At 42.1% G+C, this 21,284-nt stretch overlaps 1 protein-coding gene across 1 annotated transcript in view; it reads right to left on the bottom strand.

Annotated features, from left to right (window-relative positions):
- Window positions 1–21,284, bottom strand: part of DCAF5 (DDB1 and CUL4 associated factor 5) — a 54,384-nt gene that overhangs the window by 15,738 nt on the left and 17,362 nt on the right. The window contains exons 4-6 of the mRNA XM_084847953.1: window positions 20,227–20,366; window positions 17,161–17,290; window positions 6,394–6,607 (exon numbers count right to left, since the gene is read on the bottom strand). Of these exons, the coding sequence (XP_084704079.1) occupies window positions 6,394–6,607; window positions 17,161–17,290; window positions 20,227–20,366 (484 nt within the window). The remainder of the gene's footprint in view (window positions 1–6,393; window positions 6,608–17,160; window positions 17,291–20,226; window positions 20,367–21,284) is intronic.

Below are 21,284 nucleotides of genomic sequence, written 5' to 3'. Positions count from 1 at the left end.
AAGAGTACATGACTATCTCTCTGCTACCTCTCTCTGCGCATGCCTGAGTATGTGAAAGGCGTTGCCTGTTTCCTGTCTCCTTCTCAGCTAGACAAAAAGATTAATAGAGCACAAGCGTAAGGCAGCCCCAAAGACTTTGTGTATATAAGCTTCTGGATCACACTACTTGATTGCCACCTTTGTTGGTGCATTAGCCCCAAAGATAGCCTTATTCTGCAGAATAAAATCATGTTGGACCAGATCTCTGCCTCCTCTCTTTCTTGACATTGGATGAGTCTACCAGGGATAGAACAAAATTTTTGTAAAATAATATTGAGAAGTTGACCAGCTTCTGAATTACATTTCAGAGATCTGAAACTCCTGAAATGTTGAAGCCATGGGGGGAAAAACATTTCAACCCCACCACTGGACAAAATACAGAAAAGGGGTGGTGGTGGGGAGAGAATGGAAATATATGCAATCCATACTTTCTTATCAAACCGAAACTAATTTTACCGCTTTAACGACATAAAACACATCATTTATAACTTAGCATTAGTGTTGCCAGGTCTCTGGGCCTTGCCTAGAGTCTCTGGCCTTTGCTTTGAGTCTCCAAGGGGGAGTGTGGGGGAATATCAGTGCAAGAGCTCAGTGGCAGGTGGAGGAGGAGGAGGAGGAGAGGTAAAAATGAGCAGGAAAGCAGGAAGGGTGGGTGAGATCACTTTGGGGAGAAGGATGGGCAGGGGGTGGAGTGTGTGGTACAACCCTTTTTGCACAGGCAGTGCAACACTGCCTCCAATAATAATAATTTAAAAACTCCCTACCATGACAAATAGGAATGTTGTCTGGCACTCAAAGATGTTTTTATTCAGTCGTTTGGCATATAAGCTAGTCTGTTGCTGAAGGGGTTTTTAAATAGTTGGCTGCTGCTCATTTTTGTATTGCTGTGTTTTTTATTGTTTTTAATGTATTCGTTTTTATGTTCTGTTTAATATGTTGTTTTTAATCTGTATTTTATTATCAGCTGTATGGAGTGCTATGTTTTGGTAGAAAGGTGTAATATTAAATAAAGAATAAATAAACACTGGGGAGGAAATATCCAGGCATGTGATTGGCACTGCTGGAGATAGATGGTTCTGCATTATTACTTTGCACATACCAAGGATGAGAAGATGAAGACTGCAATCTGATGCACATTTACATGGGAGTAAACCCATTAAACTCAATGGGACTTTGAATTACAGGCCCTGAGCAACTGTGGTTGATGCGTAATGCAACATGCTTAATAACGTCACCAGGGCCCGCTCCTGTGACATCACCGGGGCCCACCCCCCATGACATCGCTGGGGGCCATCCCTAAGTCTCAGGTTCGGACCCTGAAATCTCAGGGCTTGGGGTGTTCTGGACCTGGCAACCCTACTTAGCATATAACTACATACTATTTGGAATACTTTCGAAATTTACAGAGCAATCCTATGCTGGTTTATTCAGAAGACCCACTCTATATTGTGGAGCTCCTGCCCGTCTAGATGTGCATAGGATTGCAGGCTCAGCAGAGTTCAAGGCCTATGTTTTGTAGCCAGGTGGCTGTCACAGTGTTTGAGGGCAGAGGTGAAAAAGGTCAACACAAGGGTGGGACCAGGTCAAAAGAAAAGACTTGCTGCTAGAATCTCCTAGTTAGATTAAAGGTTACCAGGAGGCAGCAAGCAGCAATTCACAAGCAATGAGGGGTCTGTCTGTCTGTTCCTCTCTAGCTACAGAAGTGCATCTTGGGTTTGAGTGTTGTATATGTCTACAACAGTTATTATTCTCTAATGCTGTCGATTGTATTACATTAAAAAAAAACTTTATACTACACATGTTGAATGAGTACGCCTTGTTTTAAAAAGTATTTCACTCATTTTAAAAGAGTCCACCCCCCACCCACTGTTCCAGTTTTCCTGCTGGAAAAATTGGAAAGAAATCCTTGGGGGCAAAGGTGTTTTTTTCCAGGGTTTGTTTTTTTTTCCTGTTAATCCCCATCCCGCAGGTCTTCATATCTCTATCCTTGGGATGGTATAGTTTGTAAGAGTGTGATCCACGAAGCCCCAGTTCAATCTCTCCTTAGCCATGAACCCACTAGGCAGCCTTAACATTTACTACTCTTGCATTACAGATATAGGGCTGAGGCGAAGGGGAAAATAAACTGATTGGTAGGCTTGTTGTAAAGATTACTAAGAACATATGGAAGAGTTTTCAACACTTTAAATTCTAAATCCTCCTGGGAGTCCTTACTTTTGAACCACTCATAGTTGCCCACTAATTTCAACTATCCTGTCAACTGGGTACAGAAATGCACAACACCACCTCGCTAGCTGAGATTCAGCATGTGGACACACCTATGCAAAAAAAGTAAATCAATAGTACTACTGGAATTTACACCGGAACAGAGAAAGGCAAGAAAGCTTTTTCTGGTAGATATAACTCCTGTTGGTAGGTAGACTACTTAGTGCTTTCAAAGCGGTGAAAAATCCAATAAAGCTGTCGTGAAACCACTGCAGAGAAGAGGAATAAACTGCATGTTTTAACCAGAAAAGTATGCCATTTTAGAAAGACAAAAACCCAAAATAAGAAGACTACTAACATCTGGATGTATCCTAGGAATTACAATTCAAAGCAGACCTCTTAACAGTTCCTCTCTATCTACCTGTCCTAAAACCACAGGCAATTTAAAAGGTTTTTAATAAAAATGGAGAAGGTTCTCATTAAGTAGTAATGTCAAAGGCCATTAAAACGCTACTTAATTCTATTTCGGTACAATCCTATATGTATCTACTCAGAAGTAAGTTCCGTTGTGTTCAATGGTGTTTACTCCCAGGTAAATGGGAATGGGATTTAACCTAGAAAAGGTCAATTCTACCCAGTGATTCAGACTGATTGCTGAATTCCAGTTTGTGGTTCTTATTTTAGTTGTTAACTTTCAGCTTAAAGCTTCAGTACTTTTGTTTTGTTTTGGTGAAGCACTGTTGGTTTAAAAAAATCCATGCCATAGATCTCTCTCACAGTAAGGCCAACAAAATATAGCAATTGTTAATTAAGACAGAAAATCAGGCACTACATATTTTTTCATGCAAGAAAAAATTTTCAAAAAGAAAAGAAAAAGGTAAGACATTGGGGATGTAGGAAAAACTAGTCATGATCACATCCCAGTGCCCAGGTTAATTCTCTCAAGGCACAATCCTATGTATGGACAGCAAAAAGTCCTACAACTCCTAGCATTCCCCAGGCATTTTAAGAATTACTTTAAGTCATTTTAAGAAAACTCTTGAAAAAATCCTTTTCAGCCATTTTTGAAAAATATCTTATTTGTCTATTTGATTTTTACTCTGCCTTTCTACCAAAAAATGGCAAAACAGCTTTGATCAGAAAACAGAAATGAATTTATGCCCATGTCTTTTCATGATTTCAATTTAAAATGTCTAGTAATAGCCACTGCTGCCCCCCATTGCCAACATAGAGTAATTTCAATGTTTCTCCTCAGTTAATTAGTGGGCTATGGACTTAAGGTTGTGTGGAATATATAGTTTCTAGCACTTTCACCCTCCCCCAATCAGAATTGATCATTACAAATGCACTTGAAGAAAACTTCATAAACTTTGCTTATTTCATTTTCCCCTCAATTTCCTTGCTCATAGAAGGACTATTTCAAAAGTTTAATATAAAATATTGAGCCTGTTCAGACGTGGTGTCCAGAGGCAAATTGTGGGTTAATCAGCCCATTAATTGTGGGGATGCAAGCCGTGCCTGAGCTGGGTGTGATTCACATGCGAGTCACTTCCTGTTTGCATTAACAACCCTTAAATGCCACTGTTGCGGTTTGTTTCCGTGATATCCAAACAAAGGCACTGGGGATGTTCGTGGGTTAAACAACCCAAGTTAGCTCATGGATTACTCTTGGGTTAACTTGGGGTAGTTTAACCCATGAACAACCCCAAGTGCCCCTGTTTTGATGTCACAGAAAGAACCCTCGATGGTGGCAAACAGGAATTGGCTTGGGTGTGGTGCATGGCGCCACAATTCATAGGTTAATTCCATGATTTGCCACCAGATGCTGCCTTGATATCGAAACAGGGTCAGAGGCTTGCATAATGGCTTATCCACATGTACTAGTGTAGTTTATAATTTCAAAACACTGGCATGTATGTGTGGCATGAGCTGGGGATGCATATCAGTCATAAGCCAGTGAACACCATTCTGGCAGGGAATGTGTGAGAGGGTATGAAGAAGTCAAGTTCTTATATTTTGGACTAACTGATATTTTGTTTAATGTAGGCAGGGGAAATGGTAAGCATACAAGATAAATTCCTAGTTGTATAAAAGTATGCAAACTTTTGAATTACTCAACATCTTTTTGCAAAGCTAGCTGGGAAAAAAAAAGTAGCCAGTTCTTAGCTATGTACGGAACAAGATCCCTGATTTATTTTTTAAACAACAAAGTAAAAACTTGGTGTTTTAGCCACTGCTTTTTGTAGGGCCACTTTGTTGAGAGGCTGAAACCATGGCATCTTCAATCAGAGTCTCTCAGTGTGCAGAACTGATCATAAGGAAAGCTGGAATTTTTACTGGGATTGTTACCAGTGATTGCCACATTCCTGAAGCTCTCCTATACAAGCATAATGTCAACAAAGGAGACTGAGTGGTGATGTAATGTCTGAGGACATGCCACAGAGTCAAGATAATTTTTTTGTTTTATTCACAGTCTCAAAGAGCATACATTAACTCTTGCTTGAAAAAGGCATCAACCTGTGAATGTTATTACCGGAGAACTGGAGTTTTGCTATACCTACAGCAAAGTAAAATTTGGTTTCAGAACTGAGCAGAAGGAAAGAGGGAGCACAGGTTCAAATCAATGAACCAGGAATCAAGTAGTCAAATATCCTAAGCAAGATTCCTGAAGCCCACTAATTTAACACTAATTTTCCACATATGACCTGCTTTTATGGGTTGTTTTTTTTTTAATGAGAGCTCTTTTCTCTTGCAGCTTTCTTCCTCATACAGCAGGGGTGGGAAACCTCTTTCAAACAGAGGAATGAAGTCATTTCAAAGAAGCTCTTGGGGGCCACATCCCAGTGATGGGTAGGGCTGAAGCCAAAGGGGGCAGGGCCAAAGGCAAAAAGGGGTGTGGCCAAAATACCACTTTATTGTAGTCTTACTGCCCGTAATTAAGTCTTAGGAGAGGCATTTTAATGTTTTACAATGGGGAAAAACTGCGCAAAAACTGGGAAACCACCAAATGATCAGTGGTTGGGGGAAAAGGGGGTAGGCCCAGGGGAAGGAGCTGAGCCACCTGGGAAACCCTGGGGGGCTGGATTGGATCCTGCGCCTGAGGTTCCCTGCCCTGTCATACAGTCCAACTAGGATACACAAGTTCCGAACAGCAGCTTAAAAAAAAAATTCTTCTCCCTTCACCCCTTCCTTAACATACTGTACCTAGCCCTTTTTATTGTTGCACCCCAGTTCTTTCCCCTCAGTAGCAAAAGGAAACATTTTCCCCTTAAGAAAATGGTCCTGCTATGAACGTGATCCATCTGATTTCGGGTCACAACCCATGTGTGGATCATGGCCCACTAGTTGATCAGTATCCTAAACAAAGAAATAAGCGTATTTTGTTATTTTTAGAGATTTGCACCAGCCATCTCAAACCAAGTCAACGTAAGTATGCAAAGTGCGCTCCCATGTTAACTTCTACATTAACCAAGGCACAAGTCAAAAGTAAGCCAAATAGTGACTGCTCTTTATGGTATGAAGTTCATCTGCAGCTATTTGCTGTGCAACTTGGCCAGCTTTTAGAATACCACAGTAATAAAGTGAAAATGGGCATGCCCTAGTGGTAAGCAACTGTACACAGCTTGCCATGTGGTGAGGCCTCCATGGACTGTTTTAAGACAACTTCATAAGAAGGCTTGATTGTGTGGAAACAGAGCCTGAAGGATCACATTCCCTTTTAGGTTTAGTATCATAGTGCTTCCTTTTTGTCCCCTACAGTGGCTAGTTCTAAGGTCATACCATCATGATGTAGTGAAGGGTATGTGGAGCTTCATCCAGAGATACCAAGATTCTAATCACTGAGCAGCTCATTGGGGGACCCTGGGCCCATCACCATCTCTCAGCCTAGCTCACCTCACAGGGTTGGCTAGTTCTATAGGTAGGTTGGCCTGCATGTGCTCTCTTTCTTCACACTCACATGTTACACAAATTAACTTTTATGTTTTAAGCAGGGGGGAAAACCTATCTACAGGTTTTAAGCAATCTATATACAGGGTTTAAATGAGGGGGGAAACTATATACATATACCTGTATTCTAATGCTATGGCTTAAATCTCCTGAAATGCCTATTTATACAGCTTTTGGAACTTGGCAACTAATGTCCTTTACCTGATCACGATCACCTGCAAAACAGCAGCTTTTCATGGTACAAGAGTTAAAGTAACCCTGGTTGTCAAACTGGAAGACAGGCAGACGGGAATGGATGTCATAAAGGACTGGTGGTAGCCGACGTCTCAGAGCAAGCAGCTGTGTTCCATTGCTGTTAAATCGCACACTCATGGCACTCTGAAGCGATAGGTTCCCACCATACCGGAGCAGGGAACTAGGAAATAGGAAACCAACAAGGATCAGATGGGCTGCCAAAATTCAGCTACCACGAAGCATGCATCTGCCACCCTCCCTTATCACAAAACAGCAGCAAAGGAGTTCAAAGAAGGCAGAACGTTGGCATATTATAGTCAGAAATCCTAAATATATTCCTGGAGGTGGGGGAGATATACTGAGAGGCCAACAACAAGACACCTGAGCTCTGTAAGTTATGAATTACATTTGCATTTTATTTATTTATGGTATTTTTACCCTGCCTTTCATCCAAAAAAGGCTCCCACAGCAGCTTACAAAGATTAATAATGAGACAGTCTCTGCCCTCAGGCTTACAATCTAAAAGATACAACATATAGGGAAAAGGGATGGGGCAGGAGGAAGAAAAAAGCAAAACCCAGGCACCAGTTCTTAGTTTCAAAGTTCTTGTAACAAATTTCAAATAACTAGCCAAATTTATTTCAAGACCTTAATCCAGTTAAGTCTAGTTGTACTCAAGACCCTTTGAAATCAAAGGAGAGTAGGCAATCAAAACTAACTTGTTCTACTAATTTCATAGACTTATGTCTAATTTTAGCTAGATCAGGGCCTACAGTTACCTACACACTCACCTAGAAATAAGTGCCCAGTGAACTCAGACTTGTTTCCAGTAAACATGAATAGGGGTTGGCTCTGTGCAGTCCTACATATGTCTACTCAGAAGTAAGCCCCATTCAGTGGGAGTTACTCCGATGTAAGTGTGTGAGGATTATAGCCGAAGCATCCCATGAATTAAATTTACTGTGGCAATAGCATTCATAGCTCATCCATTCCATGTATCAAAATAAAGTAGGTTCTTGACTATGAAAGCTCTTCCCACTTTTTTTAGCCTTTTAAAAGATACTACAGCACTATTTCTGGCAGGAACTCATAACGCCATTAGTTTTATAGAATACATTGGTTAGTCTTTCAGGTGCCACAAGAGACTCTTTGTTGTTTTATGGAAGAATCCTGTTAACCCAGAGGAGGAGGCCTGCACTACTGTATATTAGGGTGCAATCCTATCGGGATAGGCGGCCGCCTCCAAACTTGGAGGCGACCACCTATCCAATGCAGGGCAGGAGCAGCACGGAGGGGATCTTCTCCTCCACACTTCAGCCGTCCTGCATTTGCAGCTAGGCAGCCGATTTTGGCTGTCTAGCCAAGGGAAGTCAGAGTGGGGGGGGGGGGTGCGCAGAGGCCAGACGACACATAGGAAGCATTGGAAATGCAATTCCACCCTCTCTGCCCCCCCGAACGCCTTGTTTTCGCAACTCTGCGCTGCTCTTACAAGCGCGGGGCCAATTCGTGCTGCCTACAAGGCAGCATGGGTGGGGTTGGGCTCCGGGTTGGTTCCCGGGAACCGACCTATCCTATGCCTGTCTAGCGGCCATAGGATTGCACCTTTATTGTTATAAACAAAAAATTCTCTCTTGTACAGTGTGGATTAAGAGGCACTTGAATGTGTGAAACATCAAGTTAGGGGCTAACTATCTCCTCACACCATCAATTGAAGGCATAATGCAATTAATTATATTAGGAAACAAGAGCCTATCAAAGCTTTTTTATAAAGCAGGATTAGAATTTTAAAAATATTCATCTACTAAAACAGTGCCATTTCTAGCCATCAAAAGTCCTCATAACTAAAAACAGTTGCAATACCCAAAAGGAAGCCTGGCCATTAGAGAAGCCAAGAGAAATTGATTCTTCATTCCAGTTTCCAACGTTGCCAATTACCTACCTCTGTCCCTTTAAGCTTCTCCTCAATTTCAGAAAGTTTTTTCTGAAACACAGTAGCCTCAGCCTCTTCTATACAGTTTGCTACCCATTAGCCTTTGGCTCTACCTTCTTAGCTACCCCTTTGGCAAGGAGGATTGCCAACTTTAAAAACAAAGGAGGCAAGGGGTTTAAAAAAAGTAGCTTGACATTTGCAAGTAGTAATGCTCATCCCAGTGCCACCATGAACTAATGTCTGCAGAGTAAACTGCTGTTGGAGATACAAGAACAGGTTAAGCCAGTTTTTTTTTCTTGGTTAAGTGGCAACCCTATTATCAAGCCTTTCCCTCTTTCTCATATGACAATACTGAGTACATTTGTCAGAAATCCAAATAGCTTCCAACAGAACATACATTAATATATTTAGGCTACACTGGTAGGCAAGTCCTTCATATAAAGACAATGTCTCTTCTGTAGAGCACCAGCTACATACTATTGGTGCTAAAAAATGTTATGTAGCAGCAATGAACTAAGATTTAATATCTAGTTCCTCCACCCCACCAAGTCGTGTACTTAGAGAGCCCTACAGGAAGCCTCTCTCTTGAGTAGTTTCATACACACGGGAAGTATGTTCTGGGCAAGAAAAATGAAATTTGTAAATAGATTACCATATGGCTTGCCAGAGAAGGTACACAGTAGATATACTGATTACTGTTCCACAAGATGATTGACATACAAAAGTTTTACTGTTTCCCCTAAACTGTAGCAGAAACATAATGTGTGAAGTGAGCCTTAAGATGTCATTTGGCATACAGGCAGCAGATAATATGGTATACAAACCAAGGGCGATGGAACGATACACTTTCAATCCAGTAATAGTTTTGTTAGCTTAAGGGAGCAATCCTATGCACGTTCAGTCAGAAAAAAGTCCTAAAACTCCCAGCATTCCCCAGCCAGCATGTAAGGGAGATATAGGAGTTTTTCTGTCTAAAACATGCATGGGATTGCACACTAAATCAGTTTCTACTAGTTGCCAGTACGCCCACAAAAGAGAGACAAAATGACCAACAGCAGCTACTGTCTGCATAAGCTAATGGTTTCCTTTCCAGGAAAAATAGACAGCTGAAACAAAGCATCTGCTTTTTTATTTTTTTTAGATGATCTTCTTTAGCAAGTATTTTCATTTTCCTGAGGCTAACCCAAAAAATCGCTTACTGCCAACAAAGCTCATAGGGGGAAGGTACAACACAAGAAACAGGGGGCTTTTTATTTTTTTTAAGGAATTACCTTAATTGCATTAGTTATATTATTAAATCTGCATATCTTGATAAGTGACAGGCCTGGCTGAGTGAGCTGTATGCTAGCTTTAGGAAATTACAGCCATTAGGGGTGCAGGGAAAGGAAGAAAGAACTGCAAAGTGTTGACAGTTTCTAGCAGGGCGGGTTACAATATAATGAAATAAAAATGACCTTAAAAAGGAAGAAGGATTAAATGCCTGCAATACCCTAAACAAAAACCGGCTAATACACAGTAGTTAACACAATTGCCATGCCGCCAGCCGATCTCAGTATTTCTAATTGCGCAATAAGCATTTATGTGGAAATCTAGCTCAACAGCAAGAATGGTTTCCTTAGGGGCAGGACGGAGAGAATCCAAAAGTCATATTAGGGTAATACCTTTCTTGATTAGGACAAACTAAAAAGTTCATCGGAACTCTTAATCAGGCTAGATGTTAACACACAAAGGGCAGGGAAGAGGGAGGGATGATGTTGCAAGGCAGGATAAAAAATAGTCTTTACAGTGAAATGGAGACATTATGCAGGCTTACGGTGCAACTTTATCAGTAAACCATATATACTAATAGCAAACTCATTCTCCAAGCACCTATCCTTATGAAATCAAAATGGCACCATCTGCATTGTTTAATGTGGAAGTGAAAACATTTAAATCTAGGTTATTTGTAAGGCGCATGCACCATATACCCTGATGTAACTGCTGTTTAACTATGAAGAATAGTTAAACAGCACCCCTAGGGGTGTTTTGTTTGCCAACTTTTAAAAAGACAGCTAATCACCTGATGCAACCTCAGATACACAGACGATACCACCCTAATGGCAGAAAGCGAAGAGGATCTAAAGAGCCTCTTGTTGAGGGTGAAAGGGGAGAGTGCCAAAGCTGGTTTGAAACTCAACATCAAAAAAACTAAGATCATGGCATCTGGCCCCATCACTTCCTGGCATATAGAAGGGGAAGAAATGGAAGCAGTGACAGATTTTATTTTCTTGGGCTCCAAGGTCACCACAGATGGTGACTGTAGCCATGAAATTAAAAGACGCTTGCTCCTTGGGAGGAAAGTTATGGCTAACCTAGACAGCTTAGTAAGAAGCAGAGACATCACCTTGCCGACAAAGATTCGTCTAATCAAAACTATGGTTTTCCCAGTAGCAACATATGGCTGTGAGAGCTGGACTATAAGGAAGGCTGAGCGCCAAAGAATTGATGCTTTCGAACTGTGGTGCTGGAGAAGACTCTTACGAGTCCCCTGGACTGCAAGGAGGTCAGATCAGTCCATCCTAAAGGAAATCAACCCTGAGTGCTCATTGGAAAGACAGATACTGAAGCTGAAGCTCAAATATTTTGGCCACCTAATGCGAAGAGAAAACTCCCTGGAAAAGACCCTGATGCTGGGAAAGATTGAAGGCAAAAGGAGAAGGGGACGGCAGAGGATGAGATGGCTAGATAGCATCACCGATGCAATGAATATGAACTTGAGCACACCCTAGGAGAGAGCACAGGACAAGAAGGCCTGGCGTGCTATGGTCCATGGGGTCACGAAGAGTCGGACACGACTTAACGACTGAACAACAACAATCACATGATGGCTGAAATCTAGCCTAATCTCAAGCCATTTCCAAGATAGCTGAAACAGGCAAAAAAAAAGCCACATGATGTTTTCAGCAAGCAGTCTAGTAATTCCAGAAGTGCAGCCCTGTTAGTTTCTTTCAGGAAATAAAGGATCCCGTGGCACCTTAAAGACTAAACTTTAATGTGGCATGAATGTTTGTTTCTTGTTTGTAGACAAGTCTAAAAAGCTCAAGTTTTTTTTTTTTAGACAAGTCTAAAAAACAAGCCCTGGAATTATTATGTCTTGTGGCCTCAGGAAGGGATGCTTAATATTCACCAACATGTGTTGTTGTTTATTCATTCAGTTGCTTCTGACTCTTCGTGACTTCATGGACCAGCCCATGCCACAGCTTCCTGTCGGCTGTCGCCACTCCCAGCTCCCCCAAGGTCGAGTCCATCACCTCCAGAATATCATCCATCCATCTTGCCCTTGGTCGGCCCCTCTTCCTTTGCCTTCCACTTTCCCTAGCATCAGCATCTTCTCCAGGGTATCCTGCCTTCTCATTATGTGGCCAAAGTACTTCAGTTTTGCCCTTAAGATCATTCCCTTTAGAATTTAGGCTTTAGAATAGTCAATAAAACAGAAAGAGATGTTTTTCTGAAACTCCCTGGCTTTCTCCATTATCTAGCGGATATTGGCAATTTGGTCTCTAGTTCCTCTGCCTTTTCTAAACCCAGCTTGTACATCTGGCAATTCTCGTTCCATGAATTACTGGAGTCTACCTTGCAAGATCTTGAGCATTACCTTACTGGCATGTGAAATAAGTGCCACTGTTCGATAGTTTGAACATTCTTTGGTGCTTCCCTTTTTTGGTATGGGGATATAAGTTGATTTTTTCCAATCTGTTGGCCATTCTTGTGTTTTCCAAATTTGCTGGCATATGGCATGCATCACCTTGACAGCATCATCTTGCAAGATTTTAAACAGTTCAGCTGGGATACCGTCATCTCCTTCTACCTTGTTATTGTAAATTGCCACAATTCAGTTCTATGTTTGCCACAAACATTGTCCTTATTCACATCATGGTTTGCTAACACCATCTAGTGGCATAGAAGCCCCATAACTACTTTGTCTAAACCACTCATATTAGTCAGAAGAGAAAGACCAGAACTTTGCATAATCTTCTAAAAGAAATCATGCAAGGGATTGGGGTAGCCCAGACTGACTTGGTTTCCATGACATGCTGCGGCTAACAGTGGGTGGATTATTTAACTCATGACAAGCCATGGCACCCATGGGCACCATTTTGCATATGCAACCCCCAATTGGGGGCTGTCATGTTGTCTGAACCAAGCCATAACATGACATAACCTTCAGCTTGTTGTAGCGTTATGTGAGGGTTGTTTAACCCTGATGGCTGGGTTAGGACAACATGACAGCATGCTGATCGGGGGTTGCATATTCAGATTGGCAGCTGGCATGCACCATGGCTCCTTGAGGGATAATTAACCCTCAATGGGCTGCTGCGTTGTGTGAACCAGCCCACCGTATCCTAGATCACTCTGTGTACCAATTCCCCTTCTGGTGGGATTCTTTTGTGCAGAAGCTACCCCTTTTTGCACAATATATCTAGACAGGAATTTTGCATTGTTTCTGGCTGTTTTAGGATAAGACGTTTTAGTTTTAATTTGTTTGAAAATTGAGAACTTAGCCATTGTACCCACTCATCTTGTTACTTTTGTTCTAACTTTTTAGTGTAGAACACCTCCCTACTTACTGCAGGGACTTTAAATAATTATCTTATCTCAACCTTTTCCCCCACCCCCACTTTTCCCCAGGAAACTGCATCATACTACTTTTATATCCCACCCTTTCTCCTAGGAGTTATCAGGGCATGTACGGATGATATTGTAGAAATCGAGCACTTAAGAATTTAAAAGCCTAACCAGTGTTCACATTTAACCAAGATCTGAAAATGTGGCTTACTGTTGGTTTCAAATCCTTGATAGCATTGAATCATCTTTGCATCAACCTACATTTCTACAGTTAAGACAAGAAGGGCAAATTCTCTCCTGAAAGGGGAGGGGAGGGAAGGTAGTTAGGAAATCAGAGAATGCATGCTAAGGGCTTCTATACACCAGGCTTTTTATCCCACAACTTTACCACGGCTTCTGCTTATGTGTTCTTTGAGGGATTAAGATCAACCCTTTTCAAGCATTTCCGCTTTTTACCCCTGGGGAGCTCCTTTATCTGCCAGCTCTATGTGTTTCATTATACAGCCACTAGATGGTGTTGTGTTTTCACAGAGAAATCAACGCACAATATTTAAATAGTTCATTAACTGCGATCTTTAAAAAACCAGGATAAAGGTCAGAAAGCATAGGAGAGGTCCTGGAGCTTGACATCATCATGTAAAGGACCTGCAAACTTCCATGAGTAACCAATCTCGATCGCAGGATAAGAGCCCCATGCAGAGAAGCCCTGTGGCTCAGAGGGATACCACAGGTGCTTCCCCACTAGGCCTATTTAGTATTATATGGCCCATATGCTTCCACAATCAGCTGGAGGCAAATTCATTTATAACTGTGATTCCACATGGATGCTATTTTTCCTGCTGGCTAAAGGCTAAGATCCCACAAGCCCTGTCCATATACAGACACACGCAGCATGGTACTAGTGGGCAATATCTCGCTCACTTTATCTTACTGGCAAAGACATCACAGTACCACTGCACAGTGTGGCTCCACACAATAGTTAGTTATTTGTGCAAGTGACTTTAGGGTACTTTAAATGTGTTAAACGGTTTTTGTTGCACCTAATGCACTTCTGTGCAAAAAAGATATAAAATAGCAAATGCAAGTCACCAAGAGGCTCTGATGGGGAGAGGGCACCTTTTAGTTAAGATAATGGTGGAGATGCACCCAGGCAATGGAAAATGGAACAGAAAGGTGTGGACAGAGGCACCATCTCCAGCTACATCACTCCCCATGTCATGGAACACTCTTCCACAGAAGGAGATACATGTGGAGACAACTGTAGCGCTGTTGTAAGGATGGGAGAGCAGCCTTATTTGAAGTTAAAAAAAACATTAAATGAGCAAAAGAAATGGGAGAACAATGGGGAAAAACACAGTAATGTAATGGTTTGGGAGCATCGCCACCTGGCTTCTCTGGAATTGAGTGAGCAAATTATGTCACTTAGAGAGAAAATGGCTAGTGTGGAAGCATCCAGTGTTACGTCAGCACCTACCTTGGGCCATGCAATCTTGATAGTTTAGGCAGTGAAAAAGATCTCAGAAAAAAGGAGACATATCTACCTTCTTGTAGTTTAAAATTATTAGTTCTGGTCATCTTCAGTAGACAGACGGAAAGGACAGGGACTCAATGGGCCATTTAGGTTGCAATCTTATACAGGCATACATGGAAGTCCCATTGAACTCAATAGGGCTTCCTTCTGAGTAGACACATGTAGGATTGCACTGCTAGTCTCTCATAGAGCAAGGAGCAACAGGTTTTTAAAATCACAAGAAAAATACACCTTGGCTAAATAAAACATTTCACCGACAACAAAGGGCAGGTTCATAATAGAATGAGGATGGGAACTACCCAGGAATATCCTTCTTATTTGAGGTTCTCAGAATAAAAGCTGGGCAAATTTCTATCAGGCACACTTCATAGTTTAAGCAGGCAGTTCCACTAAATGATCCATAGGTCCCTTCTATATTGATACAAAGAGAATGGAAAAACATTTGCAGAACACACTAATAAGCTGACAAACTACCACTAGTAGACTGCTGCTGCTAGCTAGTCATGTAACAGAATTTTAGCCAGTGATGTGGGTTTTCTGGAAAATTTTGAATTGGAAACCTTTCCAATGCAAATTAAGTTAATTTGCATATGGTCAGTTTGTACCTGAAAATGTTCTGGTGCCTTAGAGCGGGGGGAGGGGGGGGCGACGACACATGACACAAGACACTTGTGGCCCTCCAGATGTTTTGGCCTACAACTCCCATCATCCCTCACCATTAGCTATGCTGGCTAGAGCTGATGAGATGAATCATAGAATCATAGAAAAATAGGGTTGGAAGGGGCTTACAAGGCCATCGAGTCCAACCCCCTGCTCAATGCAGGAAGCCAAGTCAGAGCATCCCTGACAGATGGCTGTCCAGCCTCGTCTTGAATGCCTCCAGCGTGGGAGAGCCCACTACCTCCCTAGGTAATTGGTTCCATTGTCGTATTGCTCTAACAGTCAGGAAGTTTTTCCTGATGTTCAGCCGGAATCTGGCTTCCTGTAACTTGAGCCCATTATTCCATGTCCTGCACTCTGGGATGATTGAGAAGAGATCCTGGCCTTCCTGTCTGTGACAACCTTTCAAGTACTTGAAGAGCGCTATCATATCTCCCCTCAAGTCTTCTCTTCTCAAGGCTGAACGTGCCCAGTTCTTTCAGCCTCTCCTCATAGGGCTTTGTTTCCAGTCCCCTGGTCATCTTTGTTGCCCTCCTCTGAACCCTCTCCAGTTTGTCTGCATCCTTCTTAAAGTGTGGTACCCAGAACTGGACACAGAAAGTTGAGTAGGTCAAAACATTTTGAGGGCCACAAGTTGCCCCCCCGCTAATTTAGCATGTTTATTTTACTTGTATTTAGTAAACAACAACACTAAAGAAAACATACCCAATGTTAATTTTTTGTCCCACTAGTATTTGCCCTGAAATATTTGAGGTGGAAAATGAAAGGACATGTGATTTAGAATTAACGTGATTTAAATGTTATATTATGTAGAATTTTTTACTGGAATACTTCTAAAACTTTATTTATTTATTTATTTATTTATTTCATTTCTATACCGCCCAATAGCCGAAGCTCTCTTTAAAAAACTTTAAAGACAATACCATGTAGGTCCCTTACATTGTTTACATTTAAGAAAAAAAAAAAGAGTGAAAATTCTTGACCCACTAATTAATTTTAGCAACCCAATGTGCTGTCCGCCACTCATCTGTTTCAACAGAATTCAATTCTGTTCTACTATGGTTGCTGTGGCACCTTCAGTTTCGCTGCCACTATTAGTTCCATTTCACTCAGACACATATATGTATTTCAATATGTATTATCTCACAGTGTTTCTGAACACTTTTCAAGGGCAGCCCCAAGTAGAGTGCATTACAGTAGTCTAAACAAGAGGTAATTAAGGCTTGGATCGCTGTGGTCAGATCTGCCTTCCCCAGGAAGCTGGGAAAATCCACTCCCGGCCACAGCTGCCACCTGGCCCTCTAGGAGCACCTCCCAGTTGTGAACCTCATCCTTCAGAGGGGGTGCAGCCACATCCAGAGCAGGCTGTACCACTAATCCCAGGTTGACTTGTCTACTGACTAACAGAATCTTCATCTTGTCTAGACTGAGCCTCAATTAGTTCGCCCACTTCCAATCCCTCACTGTGTCCTGACAATGGATCAGGACTTCCACAGCCTCCTTTGCATCAGCTGAAAAAGAGAGAGAGCTGGGTGTCATCAGCATAGTGATGAAACTTAACCCTCAAACTCCAGATGACCTCCCCCAGCAGCTTCATGTAGATGTTTAAAAGTACCAGGGGGAAAATAGAGCCCTGAGAAACCCCATAAGCCAATGGCTATGAGGCTGAGCAATAGTCTCCCAGCACCACCTTCTGGGAACATTCAGGCAAATAGAATCAGAACCATCACAAAACAGTGCCATATCAGCCAAACATCCCAGAAGGATACCATGATTGATGGTACTGAATGCCGCTGAGAAGTCCAGCAGAACCAACAGCGATGCACTTTGCCTGTCCAGTTTGATGCATACGTCATCCACTATTTCTGTCCCCAAACCCAAGCCTGAGCCCCGATTAGGAAAAAAATGAATTCCTACACATTATTAATGCTGACTTTATGATCCAGCTTAGCTTTTCTCTTCCCAGTTTCATAAAACAACGCATCAGAAAGCAGATTATGATTCTTACCTTTGGGGCTTGCGAATGTCCCAGAGCCCTACACCTTCTTTTGAGTTGGCAGTGGCAAGTAATCTGGGCTCTACTGGATTGAACATCACACTATGAAAAGCTGATGGATAATTTGCCAAGCAGAAAGGCTCTGTTGACAAAAATGAAGATCAATTTATTTATTTTTAAAGGCAGAGCACCTCTTATGCAACATTTTGACTTCTGACTAAACCTTCCCTTAGTGTGAGATTTGCCAACTCTGGGCACAGAAATGTATATTACCTCTTCATCAGAACAGTAGTGTCTACCAACAGAAACCAATCAATTTTACTAAATGGGAGATCTTGAATCTGTGATCATCAGTGGCAAATATTTTAATTTGGATTTGTGTCTTATATAAAGAGTTTTTGACAAGTTATTTTAGCTAAAATCCATAAAAGTTGTGTTCACTTGCATGCACAAGACATTGAGAAATTGCCTTGCAGATTACACCACAGTGTTACAACATCCCATCTAATTAAAACTAGATTATGGCATTAAAATTAATGTAGCATTGAAACCACTTGAAATACAGTAGGGGATTTTCATCAAGTTTTTCTTTTATAACTTTATTTCATAGTTGCTACTGACAACAAGCAAGACTAGTTGCCCCATCAACTCCCTAAAATAAGGCTGCCATTTACTTGTCCAAGCTCTCTAGAGACGTCAAAATCCCAAATATTCTGTCAAGATCCATATACTCTCCTTCTTGTTGCTCAGTTTCCCAGCACTCCTGCCATTCTCTTGCAGGCTGGCAATTAACAAGATCCTATATGCCCAGCATCTCTAAAGGCAGATCAAGATGTAGGGCCCAATGAGCACAACCCATTAATGACTTTATTGCCTACAATTCCTACATGAACTGGAACCCAGGAAAAACATCACACATGTACTTAAATTCTGATGACAAAAACCAGATCTCATTAACCAAAACCCCATACCATTTAAGGCACCTATTTTTGAGATTGTCAATAACTGGACATTGAGGGTGCAATCCTATACACACCTAACTGGAAGTAAACCCCATTGAACACAATGGGGCTTCTAAGTAAACATGCTTAGAATTGCACTGAGAGTCAAATATTGCCCTTTCAGGATGTAGATCCCACACCCAATATGAAACCATAATCGTGAATAACAGTTCCACAGATCTATCAGCTCCAAAAGCAGTGATGTGCAAAGTGACATACATCTTCCACACTCAGGAATCCATAGAACTATCCATATATTATGTATGGCAAAGCCAACTGCATTGGGTAGACATATATTCAAGGGCCCTAATTCAAACCACTCCAAGTCTAACTTCCCCCTCATCCTTTCTTCAGCAATACCTAACTAAATCACTCACTGATGGAAATATTTCCTATCCATATGATATCATATTACTACTTCCAAGTCAATGTTACTAAAAAGATTTCTGGCTGATGTTAACCATGAGTTAACTCTCAACTATACAAGGAATCTAAGAACCCCTTTAACTTCCTGGAGTCTGAATTGCCAAAAGGTTTCCTATAAACTACTTCCACACTTCCCAATTTCTGTTTGTAAAACCTACCCCAGTGGGTTAAATTCAACATGGTCATCCACAGATTGATAGGCTGCTCTCCAATTACAGTTTGTAAAAGACCAGCGGGAGTGATTGCAAATATTCTACATACTATTCTCAAAATCAGTATCTGAAAGACCATTAGATTTCCCCAAAATAACTTAGAAGCAGAGGCAGCAACTTGGTGGCCATAGTTCATCTCCAATGAAGTTGCCAATATACCAAGGTCATCTTTGGAAGTCCTCCTCTAGGTGGTCCCACCTTCAGAGATGAGGTGAGTGCCACCTCAGGAGACGGCCTTTTTGGTGGTGATGTCCTTCTTTTGGAATACTCTCCTGGAGAGGCTCCCTGGCCATAGGATATTGCAGCCTTCTTTCACCATGGGCAGAGAAAGAGCCCCCTATCCCCGGAGGCTTCTTAATTGCAACAGCAGAAAACTCCACTACTATTCCTCCTCCACCAATGCTCCAATAGGGGATTGGGGAAAAGCATGTCAGGGGCATGTCTGGGCCAATCAAGAGAGGCTTTGGACCCACAGGACCCAAATCCCACCTGTTCCCCCAACAAGGCAGGCCTGGAGCTGGAGTACTTATTTTCCCCTCAAACCTCAAAACCACAAGCTCAGCAGGGTATTGGAAGCAGCTGCTTTTCTGCCACTGATTCTCCACCCCATCCCCCAAGGATTGCTCTGCCCATTTGGTAGCAGGGTGTCTGTCATGCTAGCTTGAGGGGAGAAGTTAACAGTCAACCACAGTGGGGGCTGGGGCAGGGCAAAAGGACAGATGAGGCTGGATGTTTGCTTCTAGAATCTCCAAGCTGGACCAAAGGTGACCAGAAGGAGGCAAGCAGCAATTCACAAGCAACAAAGTCCCTGTCTGCTGCTCTCATGAAGATGGCAGCACCCTTTAGGTGCAGAAGGGCATGCTGAATTTGTGTGTTGCATATGTCTACATAGGAAGAGTGCTTCCAGATGAAGGGGCCTAGCATCAACGGCGAGAAGGCATTGGGCTGCTATTCCATCCTTTTTTTCCTTAACCAATTTTCCGCAGTAAGGGAAAAAAAAGATGGAAGAAGCGATGGGAAAAACACAAGAGGGTCAAGAGTGGAGAATGAGGCAGGGCAATGGTGTGATAAAAGCCTTGTCTCGAAGCTCCCAAATTATCAATCTCTAATACTGTAGATTGCCTTGCATTAAAAAAATCTTCATACTCCACATTTTGAGTGAGTAGAGCCATGTCTTAAAAAGCATTTCACTCAATCCCAAAGAGAAAATATTTCACAGGAGGTTTTTCAGTGATCCGCAAAGTTTCTAATTTTTCTGTTGGAAATGAGGCCTCAGGGAAAAAAAGCCCCCAGAAATGGTGGGTGTGGGGAGAAGAACCCTCAGTTTCCCCCTGGAATTTCCCTGGGTTTTTTCCCCCAGGCCTTCTCTTCTTTATGCAGTACCATTTCCTTTCAGTGAAAGAGTTCAACATTCACACTCACACATACATAGCCCTCACCTCCCTGGGAAGACTCTCTGATATCCCAAATGAGAACTCGGCCATCATCGGATGAGCTTGCAAAAACGTTATCGTTCACTGGACTCACTGACAGCCCATACACTGCATCTTCATGGGCAAACACATCCAAGGTTTCACCGCTGAAACAGACACAGTCATCAGTTTCCTATCTTCTACATGCAGCTAGGAGGACCAGATAGCATTGAAAGCTGTCACTTCCTCCCTACTGATTGTGCACAGGATTGCACAATGGATTGCTGCAATCCTATGCACACTTACTAGGGAGATGCCCCATTGAAGTGAATGGGACTTACTTCTCAGTAGACATGCCTATGAGTCCACTGTAATTTTTCAGGAAATACCAAACCATATGCACCGTGTCTCAATACTGGAAAGCCCTGGCTCAAGCCAAGTTTGCACATAAGATGCAACCATTTGATATATTGCACATCTTGGCCCAAATCTAAAGCAGCATACATGGAGAGCAGTACATAAAGTGGGCTCTCTGTTTCCTACCCCCAGACAAAATTTCTGTCCCCCCACCCATCCCCATTATCCTCCAAACCGATTTTTTTCAAACTGCTTGTGAATCTAGCCCTGGGGTAGAGGGGGGATTATATGCTTGTATAGAAAAGGAAAGAAAGCCCCACTCTGCACACAAGCACAGACATAAGGGGGGGTCTCTGGATCAGAGCCTTTGGCTATGTTACTTAGGCTGCAATCCTATGCTTGTTTAGGCTGAAAAGTCCTACAGCTTCCAGTATGCTGGGAGTTGTAGGATTTTTTTTCCTGTTAAACATGCATAGGACTGCATCACTACAGATACAATCCTATGCATGTTTAGACAGAAATAGGTCTTACAATTCCCAGCATCCCCCAGCCAACTATGCTGGGAGTTGAAGGACTTATTTCTGTCTAAACATGATAGGATTACACCCTAAGTCTTTAACTATACCTTTCAAACAAGTTTAACAGCTCTGATCCATATTTTTCATGGTATATAATCTAGTAACCATATAAAATGGAAGGTGGAGCAGAGGAAGATAAAATAATAACAA

The sequence above is a fragment of the Heloderma suspectum genome, chromosome 1 (genome assembly GCF_057233095.1).
Source record: "Heloderma suspectum isolate Gila_16-S chromosome 1, 16-S_ref, whole genome shotgun sequence".
NCBI lineage: Eukaryota > Metazoa > Chordata > Lepidosauria > Squamata > Helodermatidae > Heloderma > Heloderma suspectum.
The sequence above is the reverse complement of the archived record's forward strand: the minus strand, read 5'-3'. Positions and strand labels throughout refer to the sequence as shown.